This window comes from Aureobasidium pullulans (assembly GCF_000721785.1).
Source record: "Aureobasidium pullulans EXF-150 unplaced genomic scaffold scaffold_3, whole genome shotgun sequence".
In the NCBI taxonomy this organism is placed as follows: Eukaryota; Fungi; Ascomycota; class Dothideomycetes; order Dothideales; family Saccotheciaceae; genus Aureobasidium; species Aureobasidium pullulans.
The window spans coordinates 975,958-989,250 of record NW_021941023.1 but is presented as its reverse complement, the minus strand read 5'-3'; the positions used below and the strand labels follow the sequence as shown (position 1 = coordinate 989,250).

Here is a 13,293-nt window from a genome sequence, read left to right as displayed (position 1 = left end):
GGGTCTAACAACTGTATCACGGGGTTGCCCCTCATACCCATGTTTCCTGAGCGTAGACATGATGACTGACTTCCTTAGAGCCATACGCATTGTTGTTTGTACCAACTAACGTGCTCGTACCTTACTAGTGCAGAGAAACTGCTCGTCAGTCCTTCGGCGACCTCCGCCATGCACAAACAGACAGAGTTTGGACCACGACTCAGCAAGCAGATTTTGAAACCTACCTTCAACCATGTGTACCGATGATAGCCGTTCGCTCGGAGTCTGAGGTATACGAGCGATTTCTCTCAACAACAACTCTCTCTGGACTCCATCTTTGCTTCAAGCACCTTGTGTCCGGCTAGACGAGATGTCAGATATAGAACCTAGACGTTGTCTTGCGAGCATATTAATTACCCCATGTCAGTGACTCTGGACTAACCATCTATCTTTCCACGGCCGGACCTGGCAGGAAGAACTATGGTTGATGCAACCCCAGTATCTCCACACTAGGATGCTGGTCCGTAACACACAACTGTCTCTATCGAATCACATGGGATGTTCGGCCACGGAGACGGTTCAGCCCTGTACGCCGCGTCCACGACCTCGGGAATCTGTCATGTCACGGGCTTTCAGACATCATCTCGTACGCAACCGGAAAATGCATTGTGGGCAGGCTATCGAGGGCAAGGCTTGCACCGGACGAGCGGAAGAAGGTGTCGAATGTTGTCGTATTGACTCGTTGAGCCGGTAGACATGCTTGGACGACAAGTTTTGCAATACCATCCTATCTTCATTACAACGGCCGATTCGGCATGGGTCTGCTGTAGCATGGATCTAAGTCGGGCCTATGGTCACGGTCACGATCAAGACCAAGTCTAATTGTGATCACTAGCCAAGCATTGTTTGTACGCTGCAAATGGATTTGGGAATCGATTCTCTTGGACGTCTCCAGAACTCGCAAGCAACTGATATCATAGCATGGCTGTTTCGAAAGAGTGGATCTTACACCAAGTGCGAGCTCCAATCATTTCATGTTAGGACGATGTTCCCGAGAATGGCCAGCCTGCTCTTCACCGCTTGGTAACACCAACGCGATTGTGGGCATACTTTGCCAAACCACATGCTGGCCATGACAAAACTCACTCATGTTGGTCGAGTTGTAAAGTTTTTTGCGCAGAACCGACGTCCCACTGCGCTCCGCAGACCGCCCGCGACCAACAGTCACCCCTGCAGCAGTGCTTTCAGACTAACCTTGAGCATCTAGGTAAGGTCATGGTATACTCGCCCTTTCTCGTCCGATTTTGATAGGGCTCATGTCAGTGTACACGTGGATGATAGCGAGGCCATCCAGGCCCTCGGAAGTCGTCATTTGCTCGAACACCGTTGCATACTTCTCTTAGCAAGTCCAATTTGAAACCGTCCCTGACGGAAACTCCCATGGCCTTTCTGCCACTTAGCCACGCGTTCTCAACTGTCGTGGCTCGCGCTTGCGACATGTCTTTGCTCACTAGTGATACAGTATTCACAAGTTCTTCTCTGGAGAAATAGGTAGCGAGTAACCGTTGTCACCGCTACAAGCCATCTCGCGCGATTTTATCTCCGTTGTACCGACAGTCTGGGTCATGCTATTGTAGTTGCCGTCTCCGCACAGCATCGCACGTGGCACTGTGGCAGAGCTCATGAGCAGCCACAACCCTGCCGGACCGAATTTTGGAAGCTTCGATGCCGTCGCCCGCGGCTTCCAGGAAAACGATATCGGAGGCTCTGCTTGTCGAGCCCATCACCCTGTTTGAAGAATGTCACTACCTTCAGCTCGTTCCACAAACGACCGTAGGGCTTGGTATACGAAATAGGGACACGTTAGAAAGTGGAAGCGGACACGAGTGCGCGTTCCGAAGCAACAAGACGTTTTGCTGGAGCTCTTGCTTTACGAGTTACCGTAGAACATGCAAGCTGTGAAGGAAACTTTGAGCAACGCCAAACTTCGTCCAACGAAGATGATTCAACCCAATTCTTCGAACCTTCTCCAAAACCTCACCCTTGGCTGCATGCTTGGATTGCCAGGGTATTTCGGTAACTACTTCCTGATTCTGCATGAGATGCTGATTACCAAGGAGGCATTTCCGCGGACTACAAAGTCTACCGAGCTCCCATCGAACCAACACTCTGTCATTTGCACACAACTGCGATGGCAAGATTTCATCTAATCGGTCAACATGTACCAAGGGTATAGATGCCTTGCTGGCGTTTCCTGGTCCACATGTCAGCAGCCAGTTGCGTCACACAACTTGATCATCAGACCTGCCGGGGTAGCTCAATCGGTAGAGCGTGTGGCTCTTATCTACTGTATAAGCACGGACACCTCAAGGTCGCGGGTTCGAGCCCCGCCTTCGGCTATTCCTATAAACACCGCTGTCCATTCCTTTTGCACTATCTCGATAGGGGCTAGAAACTCCATTTTTGATGTTTTCGATAGAGGCGGAAAAAAAGTTGAAGCCTGCCAAGTTTTTCGTAAATTTGCCAAGCACGGACTTTGGACCCTTTTTATGCCCTTTTTTCTTTTTTCTTTTCTAGATTCTCTTCCCTTGTTCATCACTACCAATTCTATTCAACATGGGTTGCACGATTTCATGATCAAGACCGAGAGAACCAAGCCAGTACAGTAGCTCTACTCTCGTCATCATCTTAATAATCCTCTCTGATCACTTGGAAAAGAAGAAGATAAACCAAAAGAAATTGTAAAACCTGCACCATCCTTCGATATTCAGCGATGATCCGAAGGCGGGTCTTCAACCCACGATCTCGCAAAACGGGCTTAAAGCCCTGTCTTCGGTTGCCTCTTTCTGTTCCCTTATTCTTGGTCGATGCTTGATGAAGGCTGATCTTTATATTGCTTCGTCATTGAAAACAAACAAGGTTGTCACTATTTTCTATCTATATCAAGAGTTGAGAAAGACATGGCTCCAGTTGGGTTGGTGACTTCGCGTGATCATGCCCTGCCAACGAACCATACTCTTAAACTCTTCCATATTCTACCTGATACACCCGTGTCTATTACCTTCCCTGACAGTTTCTGCAAGCACGGCATGACTATCGACCCCAAGACCACCAGATCCACGTCTAGGGGAGTGTACATAGCATGCTCAAGATTAGATCGACCAGGCTGCTACGTACGAGACTACAGAAACAGATATCACGGTCTTGTGTTCCGGATCGAGCTGCCTATAATACGGATACATATATAGATGGTGGACAGAAGCTACTTTGAGCCTAAACTGCTATCCTTATGCCTTGTAGCCTTTTTATCTCGATCGATATACAGCGGATGGCTATTATCACTTGCACGTTGTCTTCGGAATACAGACCAAGTGAACGGCTAGCTGGAGAAAACACGATGGTAGCTATTGCGGAACGATAGGAAAGATATCAACGGAGGCAATAGTACGGAGGAACTGTGAATTCCAAAAGGTAGAAGACGGCCTTACGAAAAGAGCAAGTATACACTTGAGTAGCAAGAGAAGTAACGGTCCAGTAAGAAGATAAGAAGTCAGCGAATGGAAAGGGGAACACGAGAAGCCACCAGCTAACACAGGGGAGGTAAATACGAAGGGAGGGAGAAGGAGCAACCGAGAAGAAATACGAGCTCTTGAGCAAGATCATGAGAGCAAAACACCTAATCACATTCAGCCGACAAGAGAGATAGAGAAGAGAAACCAGACAGATAGGCAACAGATTGACAACTTCCGACGGCGACACGAAGGCTAATGACCGTACATGTTCTGAACGGATAAAGTATTCATCCAAGAGACCACGAGAAAGACCATTCATCCATTTTGAGTGACGAAGAAGAAAACTGTCCATCAAGCCACAGACTACAAGTATCATGCCCAGTCGATCTCCTTTGAGCCTCATAGCCAAAATAAACGACACCTGATATCTTCAACCAATAGGCCCCAATGCCGAAAACCAACACCATCTCTCCTCTCGATCCCATCGAACGATCATATGTCCAACCCTACAAGTACATACCGAAGGAACCGATGTCACCGGATCCGTCGGAATTCTAACTCCGGCCAAGTCTCCAAGTCGCTCCCCGTTCGGCTCTTTCCTCGAGAGACGTAGCTATATCAGAAATCCCCCTTCCTATATGTTGAAAGAGCTAAGCATCGGAGTCGCTGCCGAGCACGCAAGACGCCCTACCTGACACTGCGGCTAAGGTCACCGAATTCGGAGCGGTACCCATCCTCTCCCGAAAGACGCAAGCTGGCATGTTTTTGAAGCTGACCAGGTTTTGAAGCTAGCAGGTGCTGGGTTGAAACTGGAATTGACGTTATTTGAGTAGCGACTGACTAGTGTGCATATCGAGGGCAGGTCATGAGAGGTCAGCGGCTGTGGCTGGCTTAAGGTTTGGGTTGCTACGATAGCGATGGTGCGATTGTGGGCTCCCCCTTCTGCTCGGGACTCTTTCGGGCACAGCCGCAGGCGTTGAGATATTCCAGACTCGATAATTGGGGATACTATCACCAGTATGGTGGAGGCGGATGTGCTTGATTCAGACTGGTGTCGACTGTGGAAGGAACTGTTGAATGGCATAGGATCCGGCATCATCTCGGTATCATCACGAACGAGAAACTGCTGATGACAGATCAACACCTGATGGTAGTATTAGCAACAACGGTAAGGAAGGTACGAGACGTCACCAGCAAGATCAAGTTGGAAGGGACGATGTCGCAAGAAAACAAGAGTTGTATTTGGTAAAGCAAGAATAAAGGAGGTAAAACTAGCAAATCTGTATGACTGTTGAGACCATACCCCTGATTAGCATGAAACATCCCCCTCTATCCTCGGAAGAAGGAAAGACGGATAGTAGATGCTCGAATAAGTACACCGCTCGTTGACAGTAGTGACTCGGAAATATCTGCGTGCTAAGGTTGTGCTTAGCAGAGAGGCCGAGCACCAAGAAGAACCCCATAGAAGACGGCTCCGTTCTTGACAGACAACGAGTTGGAGTACTGCTTCTTGTTCTGTCCTGAAGAAGGACGTAGTGATCAGGCAGCTATGCAGAGCGATTCCTTGTCCACACATCAGGGCGAGCCCACATGTGCACCAAAATCATCCGCGCGGCTTGTCCGGGTTGGTATGGCAGCGAGCAATACTGACGTCGACCATGTCTTGACTGAACACCAAGGTAGCGAGACGTGAAGGTAGGCATGATTCTTTCCAAAGAAAGAAGGAGTGACCATGAGATTCTCATCGTTGCGTCAATCAGTCGTAGCCTCCTAGACCGACCTGGCTGGCGAAAGCGGTGCTAACACTGCGCACATCGTCATCGTCAAGTCTGCTGGTACCACGAAGGCCAACAGAGGGCATGGTGCCACCTTCGACATAACGCTTGAGACGATCGGACTGAGACAAGCTAGCCTGCTTGCCAATGTCGTTGATGCTCAAACCAGCGAGACTGACACCACCCTGTCCGACACCAGTTCCGTTCTTACCAGCCACACCGTTGGTGGTAGTGGTGATGTCGGTGATCTCACTGGCGGCGACACTCTCACCAGCAACACTTTCGGCAGCATTGTCTCTCTTGGTAGGTACTGATGGTCCGTTACGTCCAGGAAGAGTAGGCCAGGCCTCGGTGAAGTTCTTGAACATGGGCGGGTAGTTAGATGGCAAGGTAGCACCTCCAAGGGCGGAAGAGTGGACCGAAGAAACATCATCAGGGATGTAACCGACAACAGATCCATTGTCATTGTAGCCATTCTTGCGACCAGTAGCACGGCCGTCACCGTTGGGACCAGAGGCAGCCATATTGGTGGCATGCTGGTAAGCCATCTGGTAGCGTTGAGGTCCACGGTAGGTGGTCTTGGGTCTGCTAAACTGGAGCAGAGACACCTGTAAGTTGGTGAGGGGGCCTTCAACTAGGCAGTTGCGCTCCTTGAAATGGAGAAGAAGGTAGTGCCACAAAGGGTGCTTGCTGAGAACCTTGGGGTTACCCAGAACGACCAGACCGTACTTGGCACGGGTCAAAGCGACGTTCAGACGACGAGGGTCAGAGAGGAAACCAATGCCCTGGTGGTCGTTGGAACGGACACAAGACAAGATGATGAAATCCTTCTCACGACCTTGGAAAGCATCGACGGAAGCAACCTCAATCTCCTTGTAGTACTCCTTCTTGAAAGTGCCAGTAGCCTGCATGGAAGAGACAACGTATGAGCGCTGACCTTCGTACGGGGTGATGATACCAATGTCCTGAGGCTGAACACCGGCCTTGAAGAAGCGAGTGACGAGCTTCTCGACATTCTGAGCTTCGGTACGGTTGAGGTAAGAGGTACCAGAGGCTGAGATTTCCTCATTGCCCAAGTTGGACCAGAACATCATAGGCGAGTCAGCGACAGGCCAGGGGAAGTCGACATCACGACGGAGGCGCTGGTGCATGGTTACACCATTCTGGAGAGAACCCTCGTAGAACATGTTGGAGGGAAACTCTGACAGACAAGGGTGCATACGGTACTGCACTTGCAGACGAATCGGAGCACATCCAAGGATGACCAGACGTTCGAATAAGGACTGGTTAAGACCAGCCTTGGCAGCTTGCTTGTTCATGATGACAGGGCCCAGCTGCTGGTGATCACCGACCAGGACGACCTGCTTGCAACCCAAGACTAGGGGAATCATACACTCTGGCTCAGCAGATTGAGTAGACTCGTCGATGAGGACAGTTCGGAACTTGAGCTTAGCAAGGCGAGGGTCACCAGCACCGACGCAAGTACAACAAATAACATCGGCGTTGGAGAGAATTTCACGCTCAGCGTTGCGGACGAGCTGCTTGTATTTCTTCTCATCCTGGCTCGACAATTCACCCAATTCAGCCTTAAGCTGGTTGAGCTTGTTGAGCTCAACGTTGGTGTCGTTCATGCGGACCTGCTCGTGAAGAGACAAGAAACCCACGGGTGACTCGACATCCTCTCTTGACTTAGCAGTGACACGAACAGTCTTGAGGCCAGTACGGTGAATACGCTCGCACAGCTGGTCGACGGCGACGTTGGAGGGAGCACAGACAAGGACCTGACCGCCGTTAAGCTTGGCCAAGTGGTAGATGATGGTGGCAGAGGTGACAGTCTTTCCTGTACCAGGGGGACCCTGAATCAAGCTGAGAGGCTTCTGAAGAACGCTCTTAACAGCATTGATCTGACTGCTGTTGAGCTCGGGCAGACCAGGAACGCTGAACTTGCGAGGGAGCTGGGTCTTCATGGGAGCAGCAGCAACCTCGTGTCCAAGAAGGCGATGGAAGATGTAACCCGACACACTCATCTCATCAATGGCGAAGGTCTTCATGGCGTGTTGCATGCGGTCGAAAGAAGTGGCTTTCCAGACGTAGTCGGCGCTGAAGTTGTGTGTGCACTCGGTAGGAACAGACTTGTGGTCTCCCTTCGAGCGCAACTCGATCGTAACCTCGTCGGACTGGTTGTTAGGAATCTTAATAACATATCCAACGCCCTCCCAGTGTGGCCTTAACTCTCCAGTGTAGCGTAGGCGCATTTCGTCTCCAACAGCCAACTTGACGTCGCCCATCTCGAGCTTGGGCAAGACAAAGCTAGCGAGATGCTTGTTGTTGAGGGCAAAGTCCCAGCGCACGATAAGCCCATCCTGTGATTGCGACTCTTTGAGTTTGCGGTCGTAGTCGGCTTCGATCTTGACCAGAGGGCCGAAGACGTTCTGGTACTGGTAGGCATCGTCGTAGCGCAGAAGCACAGGGGCGGGCTCATCGTCAACACCAACACCCTTTTCAAGATCGGCAATTGTGGCCTGTTGGTTGTCCTTCCACAGCTCTTCCAACTTTGCGATCATCTGGGGCGGCAGGTGACGAGCGCGCATTTGCTCTTGGTCCGTAGGAGGTCCGACAAGCCAGGGGAGGAAAGAGCGATCCTCAATCAGCGGCTGCCAGCGCGAAGTATCCCAGTTCATGTCCTTGGACGAGGGCATGGCGGCGCATGGCTGACGGCAGAGAAGAACGACAACTGTGTCGGACTTTGCGGGGATGAAACCGAGGAGGAAGACATTCTTGGTTCCGCAGTTGTAACATTCGAGGACGGTGTCGCCGAGGGCGGAGGCAGGGTGAAGCTGGACTTCCTTGTGACGGGCGCGCACGAGGTGGTTGATGATGTGCGAGGACGAGGTGTTACCACGAGCGCTACAGAACCACTTGTTGCAAGACAGACACTTGGCGACACTGCTCTCGTTGTGGATGCCGCAGTAGCTGGGGATGTCAGTTGGGATCAGTGCGAGGAATGCTGTTGGGCGACGTACGCGCAAGCGTGTGTAGGTAGCTCAATGTCGTGCTCTTCATCCTGGTGGTGGTGACCATTCTGACCGTTGACCTGGTGGCTGGCTAGGCTGTCCGCATCATCGTCTTCATCGGGGAAGATGTCGGACTCGTCGTCGTTGTCGCGGGCTCTGCGTCGGCGAGGGCGGGCCTGGGGAGGCTGGTTCAGGTTCCTGTTCTGGTATTCGCGGTCCAGGGCAGCCTCGTCGGCATCGATGGTGGAAAGGTCATCGCCGGCGTTAATGGCCGAGGCGGAATCGGAAATCAAATGGTTCCCGAGATGAGTAAAGGCGCCTTCCATGGCGACGATGGGTGTTCAGGAAGCCGAGAGACGGCAATCTTCAATTGTGCTCCGAAGCAAGAAGTGGCGGGGCTGCTAGTTGATGGTCTTGGCGATAACTGTTGATTGTTCGTCACAAAGAGAAGCTGGGAAAGAGAAGGAGCGAATTACAAGGATTTGTGAAAAGTTCATATCCCAAAGTCGATAGGCGTAAGTCACTTGACAAAAGGCAGTAGTTGAATGTGGTCGTTGAGGAAGGGACGAACAACTTCTCGAACCTGATCAAATGGCAGCAGCCGCCGCAGGGTGGCAGTTTTGGCTTGCCAGGAAAATCCATCTCCGCATTTTACAGAATAATTTATTTCCATCGCCGACATCACCATCTTTTTCCTTTCAGCGGCGACTTCTTGTACTACTCTTTGATCTGCACCAGTCAAAGATCCAGTCAGGACATATCTCACAATGCTGGTATGAATCAAGTGCCAACATGACTCCTCCTTCACCAACTAACATCCTTCAGCGCCGTCAAGCCCGCGAACGCCGCGACTACCTATACCGCAGAGCCCTGACACTGCGCGATGCAGAGATCGCCGAGAAGAGAGCAAAGCTGAAGTCTTCTCTGGCTTCTGGAAAGCCTCTGGATCCCTCGATTGCCAACGACAAGTCTCTTCGCGCCGACTACCGCTACGATGAATCCCGCCCGGATCGCACAACTCAGGAAGAGCTTGAACTGGATGATGAATACTCGCACCTGTCAGGTGTCGTCGACCCGCGCATTCTGGTCACCACATCCCGCGATCCCAGCAGTCGTCTCGGTACTTTCGCAAAGGAGATTCGTCTGCTCCTGCCCACAGCCGTCCGTCTGAACCGTGGTAACTTGATTCTGAACAACTTGGTCGGCTCAGCCAAGGGCTCTGGTCTCACCGACATGATCCTGGTTCACGAACACCGTGGTACTCCCACTGCCATGACCATCAGCCATTTCCCTCACGGTCCTACCGCCAGCTTCTCCCTGCACAACGTTGTCCTGCGCGCCGATATTCCCAATGCCGAGCGCGGCACTGTCAGCGAGAGCTACCCTCACCTTATCTTCGAAGGCTTCACAACCGTCCTCGGTCGTCGTATCGTCAAGATCCTGCAACATCTGTTCCCTCCGCGCGAGCCCTCGGCAAAACTCGGTTCTCGTGTCGTTACATTCAAGAACATCGACGACAGCATCGAGGTCCGCCACCACGTTTTCGTCAAGACTGGATACCAAAGTGTTGAGTTGGCAGAGGTTGGCCCTCGTATGACTATGCGTTTGTTCGAGATCAGAGCCGGTACTCTCGAGAACAAGGATGGCGATGTTGAATGGCACATGAACCAATACACCCGCACTGCTCGCAAGAAGGACTATCTTTGAGCAACACAACAACTCAAGCCAAGTCAGACTGTCAGTCTGGCTTCCGCAGGACAGCGCCAGGCTCGCTTCTTGGTCACGGCCACGAAAGGCGATCAGTTGGGGTTATCCAACAAGTGCGCTGCGATGCTCTCCGGTAGCGGACTCGAAAGCGGAACGACCGCGGTGTCATGTGGTAGTGGGACGACATTGCCTCGGATCAAGGTCTAGCATCGAAATACATTGAAGTCCGCATGCTGGACCAAAAGCAGTAATCTGACCGAGGACCGGATGACATCGGAAGCAACTTCTCCGCAACATTTTCCATGCTTTTTGTTGGAACTGGGAGACACGAAAGCAGAGGGCCGTTTTGAAAGCTGGTCAAAAGTAGTAGAGAAGAGATATTATTATTCTCTATAGTCGATACATTGAGGAAAAGAACCATTTGTATACATGTCCCGCATGTCCCATTTCATTGCATTCCATTTCCACCTTTTGTGCATGAGAGCGTGAGCCACGATAAAATCTGATATCCCACCACCAAAACTCCATCGCTTTTTGACGAGAACAAGAAAACAGCAAAGAAGAGCAAGAATCACAGACAAGCTGGATTTACCAATGGCAAATACCACCGTCGGAATCATCCACACTCCACACACCAGCAAGACCTACAACAGCAGTCTCACCAGAAGCATGCTCACCGAGCTTTCCCATCCTGGCTCCTCCCAACTCAGCAGCTCCAGGGCCATTGTTCAGGAGACGTCTAGCCCAAGCATCGATAGCGGGCTCGCCAGTCTCGTCTCTGCATTGCTTGAGGAAAGGAATCAATGCCGTTCCTCCGGTACCTCTAAGATTCTTCTTATCCTTGCTTTCCGAGCTGGCGGCTGCGATGTTCATCTGTTGAGGAGATGCAGAGTCCTTTCTTGCCGTGGGGGAGAGGGAGCGTGCGTTGCTGTTGCGTGATTCGCGGGAGGGGACGATGATGTAGCGTGATACCATTTGGATATGCTTGTCGCGGAAGTTGCGCAGCATGGCTAAGCAGGCGTCAAAGGCACCTGCTAGAGCGCGATCGTGGCGGTTTGTGGTGACGAAAGAGCGGATGTTTGCTACGGTGCCTACGTGCTCGAGGAAACGAGCGTGGGGACCAGGCATATACGTGCGCATGTCGTGGATGAAGTTTGCAGAAGGCCCTTGCTGGACTGTTGCTGCGGGTGTGTCATGAGGTTTGCTGCTAGTGGGACGATGCTCGACTCCAAGGATCAGGTCGAAGAACTGGATGATGGAAGATTGAGCGTTGCTGCCACCACTGTATTGGACGTAGGCGTCGTCCTTGCTGTTGGTGTCGAACATGACGCCGTTGGGGAGGCCGGCTTCGTGCATGTTCTTGCTGCCGGCAAGGAAAGGGCGAATGCGGTGGTAGAAGACGTGGGGGTCGCAGTTCTCGTACATACGGACGAGCATTGAGGAGAGTTCGTCTAGGCGCTCGGCGAATGAGCGTAGACATTCAGTCACGACGGCCTTGTCACCACGACGGGCGGCCTCGATGGCGTGAAGCATTAAGGGAATTATGGGGGCGCCACGGGCTTCGATGGCTACTGATACGAGGTAGAACCACGACTCGTCCAGCGAGCCAGTGAAAGTCATGAGAGTAGACAGGTTGTCCAGAGAATCGATACCTTCATCATCGAAGAGTGGTCGGTAGTTCCATAGAACGACTCCGGCGTATGTGGCAACGGTGGGCAACTCCAGATGCTTGCAAGCTGCTGTGAAGGGGATCGAGATGCTAGGAGGAACACAATCCTTTGGTCGCTCTCCGTTCCAGATGTAGGCGTGTGAGATGAAGCCAAGCATCATGTAGGCGCGACGCCATTCGGCATCTGAGCGGAGGTATTCGGTAGACAAGACAGGAAGGCTTTCGACGACGCCTCGCAGTCTTTTGCCGAGGATCAAACCTTGAAGATTTCTGACAATGGCTTCCCAAGGTCTATAGTAAGTGTCCGGCAGTACCTCGAGTGGGTACTCTGAAGGAAGGAAGCCATAATTCTCAGAGACCTCGTAGTCTTCGAGACGAGGAATGGATGAAATCATGGTTGTTTTTGGAACAAGCGTAGCGGCTCAGAGGGCCGTACAGCAGGGAGATCCTTTCTTTGTGCGACTCGTCAAGCAAGATGGCTTGCTTTATAATGCGTTGCTTCGGGCTTCGTCGCGTGCCCAGAGCGTCCAGAAAATAAAAGGTCGATCGGATGGCGGGGTCGCGGGGCACAGGAATCTCAAGGTACAGCGACAACGGACAGATGGGAGGCGTCGAAGGCTGCAGGTCGAGGTCAATTGCGTTGTATGTTGTGAGAGGAAGGAAGAGATTCAAGCCCAGACGAGGAGTGGCGCAAAGGGGGATTTATTTGTTCTTGGAAGAAAAGTGGTTGAGAGTTTAAGAGTTGCCAAAGCGGTGGTGGGGCAAACTGAGCGGCTTCTGTAGATTTGACAGGGCACCGTTCAAACACTCAAAGGGTCTTGGAACTTTTCGCGACGCGCGAACGACGGACTTCTTTTGTCTTAAGAGAGCGAGGTTTCCAGGGGAATGTCGGAGACGGAGGCAACGGAGATTGTCATGATGAGCAAGCAGCAAGCGGGTGCAGCGGCTTGCTCATAGAAAAGTGTTGGTACACGCGCAATCCAGTTGCTCCGGTCCCGGCGACTGCGGTCGCGGTCTGTTCGGCTCTTCCAGACCCGGAACTGTGATTTGAAACCATCAAACAGGCCGACATCAGGAGAGACGTCCCTCAAGATGACGGTTAATATCCTTCAGATGACCAACCACCGTCCACGAATCTACCGGCCAGAAGTCCATGACATCTTCTTTTTAATATGTCAGGGACCGTAGTCTGCAGATCTACTTGTACAATAAGCCTTTCCTCATGCATCAAGACAGGTGCATGCGTTCTTTTTCCGCAGCGGTCTTTGAGGAACCGTTGCCTGTAAATTCGCTCCCCCACGATTTGTCTACCTTCCACAAGATCTCTAGAAGTGCCGATCAATGTGTTTCAACCAAGATCCGCCGCTTTACCGCATGACACTCGACGTCAACGATTGTGGAATACCATCGAAGCGCATTTTTTGCCAAGAATCGAAATGAAAGATGCGGTTTGCGGTCTGGAGTGAAAATCTGGAGATTCTGGAGAATTGTTTGATTAAAACGCCAAGTCGATGGTTCATGCGAGATATAGATTGATATGCGATATGTGGACCTTGTGGTCTTTTGGTTTCCTTCTGCTCTTCTGCTCATGATGCTGTTGAAACACAGCCGAGCATTGCCGAGTGTTTGCTCAATGC

At 51.6% G+C, this 13,293-nt stretch overlaps 4 protein-coding genes across 4 annotated transcripts; 2 read left to right on the top strand and 2 right to left on the bottom strand.

The window, feature by feature from the left end:
* Positions 1-1,895: 1,895 nt before the first annotated feature.
* M438DRAFT_131935 (uncharacterized protein) lies at positions 1,896-2,452 on the top strand. The gene is made up of 2 exons (XM_029898832.1): positions 1,896-2,047; positions 2,100-2,452. Exons 1-2 carry the CDS (start codon positions 1,929-1,931, stop codon positions 2,272-2,274), a joined length of 294 nt encoding a protein of 97 aa, XP_029763955.1. The 5' UTR covers positions 1,896-1,928; the 3' UTR covers positions 2,275-2,452.
* A 4,106-nt stretch (positions 2,453-6,558) lies between these two features.
* Positions 6,559-8,764, bottom strand: M438DRAFT_131903 (upf1 regulator of nonsense transcripts). The gene is made up of 4 exons (XM_029898831.1): positions 8,757-8,764; positions 8,290-8,704; positions 6,894-8,239; positions 6,559-6,786 (listed from the first exon to the last, which is right to left on the bottom strand). Exons 2-4 carry the CDS (start codon positions 8,604-8,606, stop codon positions 6,782-6,784), a joined length of 1,668 nt encoding a protein of 555 aa, XP_029763954.1. The 5' UTR covers positions 8,607-8,704; positions 8,757-8,764; the 3' UTR covers positions 6,559-6,781.
* Positions 8,765-9,072: 308 nt separating this feature from the next.
* On the top strand, positions 9,073-9,987 carry M438DRAFT_332246 (U3 small nucleolar ribonucleo protein-like protein IMP4; the record flags this gene model as incomplete). Its single annotated transcript, XM_029903477.1, has 1 exon — positions 9,073-9,987. One exon carries the CDS (start codon positions 9,073-9,075, stop codon positions 9,985-9,987), a length of 915 nt encoding a protein of 304 aa, XP_029763953.1.
* Positions 9,988-10,575: 588 nt separating this feature from the next.
* M438DRAFT_267611 (indoleamine 2,3-dioxygenase family protein) lies at positions 10,576-12,051 on the bottom strand (the record flags this gene model as incomplete). Its single annotated transcript, XM_029900197.1, has 1 exon — positions 10,576-12,051. One exon carries the CDS (start codon positions 12,049-12,051, stop codon positions 10,576-10,578), a length of 1,476 nt encoding a protein of 491 aa, XP_029763952.1.
* Positions 12,052-13,293: the final 1,242 nt, after the last annotated feature.

Excerpts from the sequence above, each read along its gene's own strand:
- M438DRAFT_131935 (XM_029898832.1), top strand. The coding sequence starts at position 1,929 with ATGCAAGCTGTGAAGGAAACTTTGAGCAACGCCAAACTTCGTCCAACG. Across the intron at positions 2,048-2,099 it reads TGCATGCTTGGATTGCCAGG|GCATTTCCGCGGACTACAAA; the intron begins GTATTTCGGTAA and ends ATTACCAAGGAG.
- M438DRAFT_131903 (XM_029898831.1), bottom strand. The coding sequence starts at position 8,606 with ATGGAAGGCGCCTTTACTCATCTCGGGAACCATTTGATTTCCGATTCC. Across the intron at positions 8,240-8,289 it reads CTACCTACACACGCTTGCGC|CTACTGCGGCATCCACAACG; the intron begins GTACGTCGCCCA and ends TGACATCCCCAG.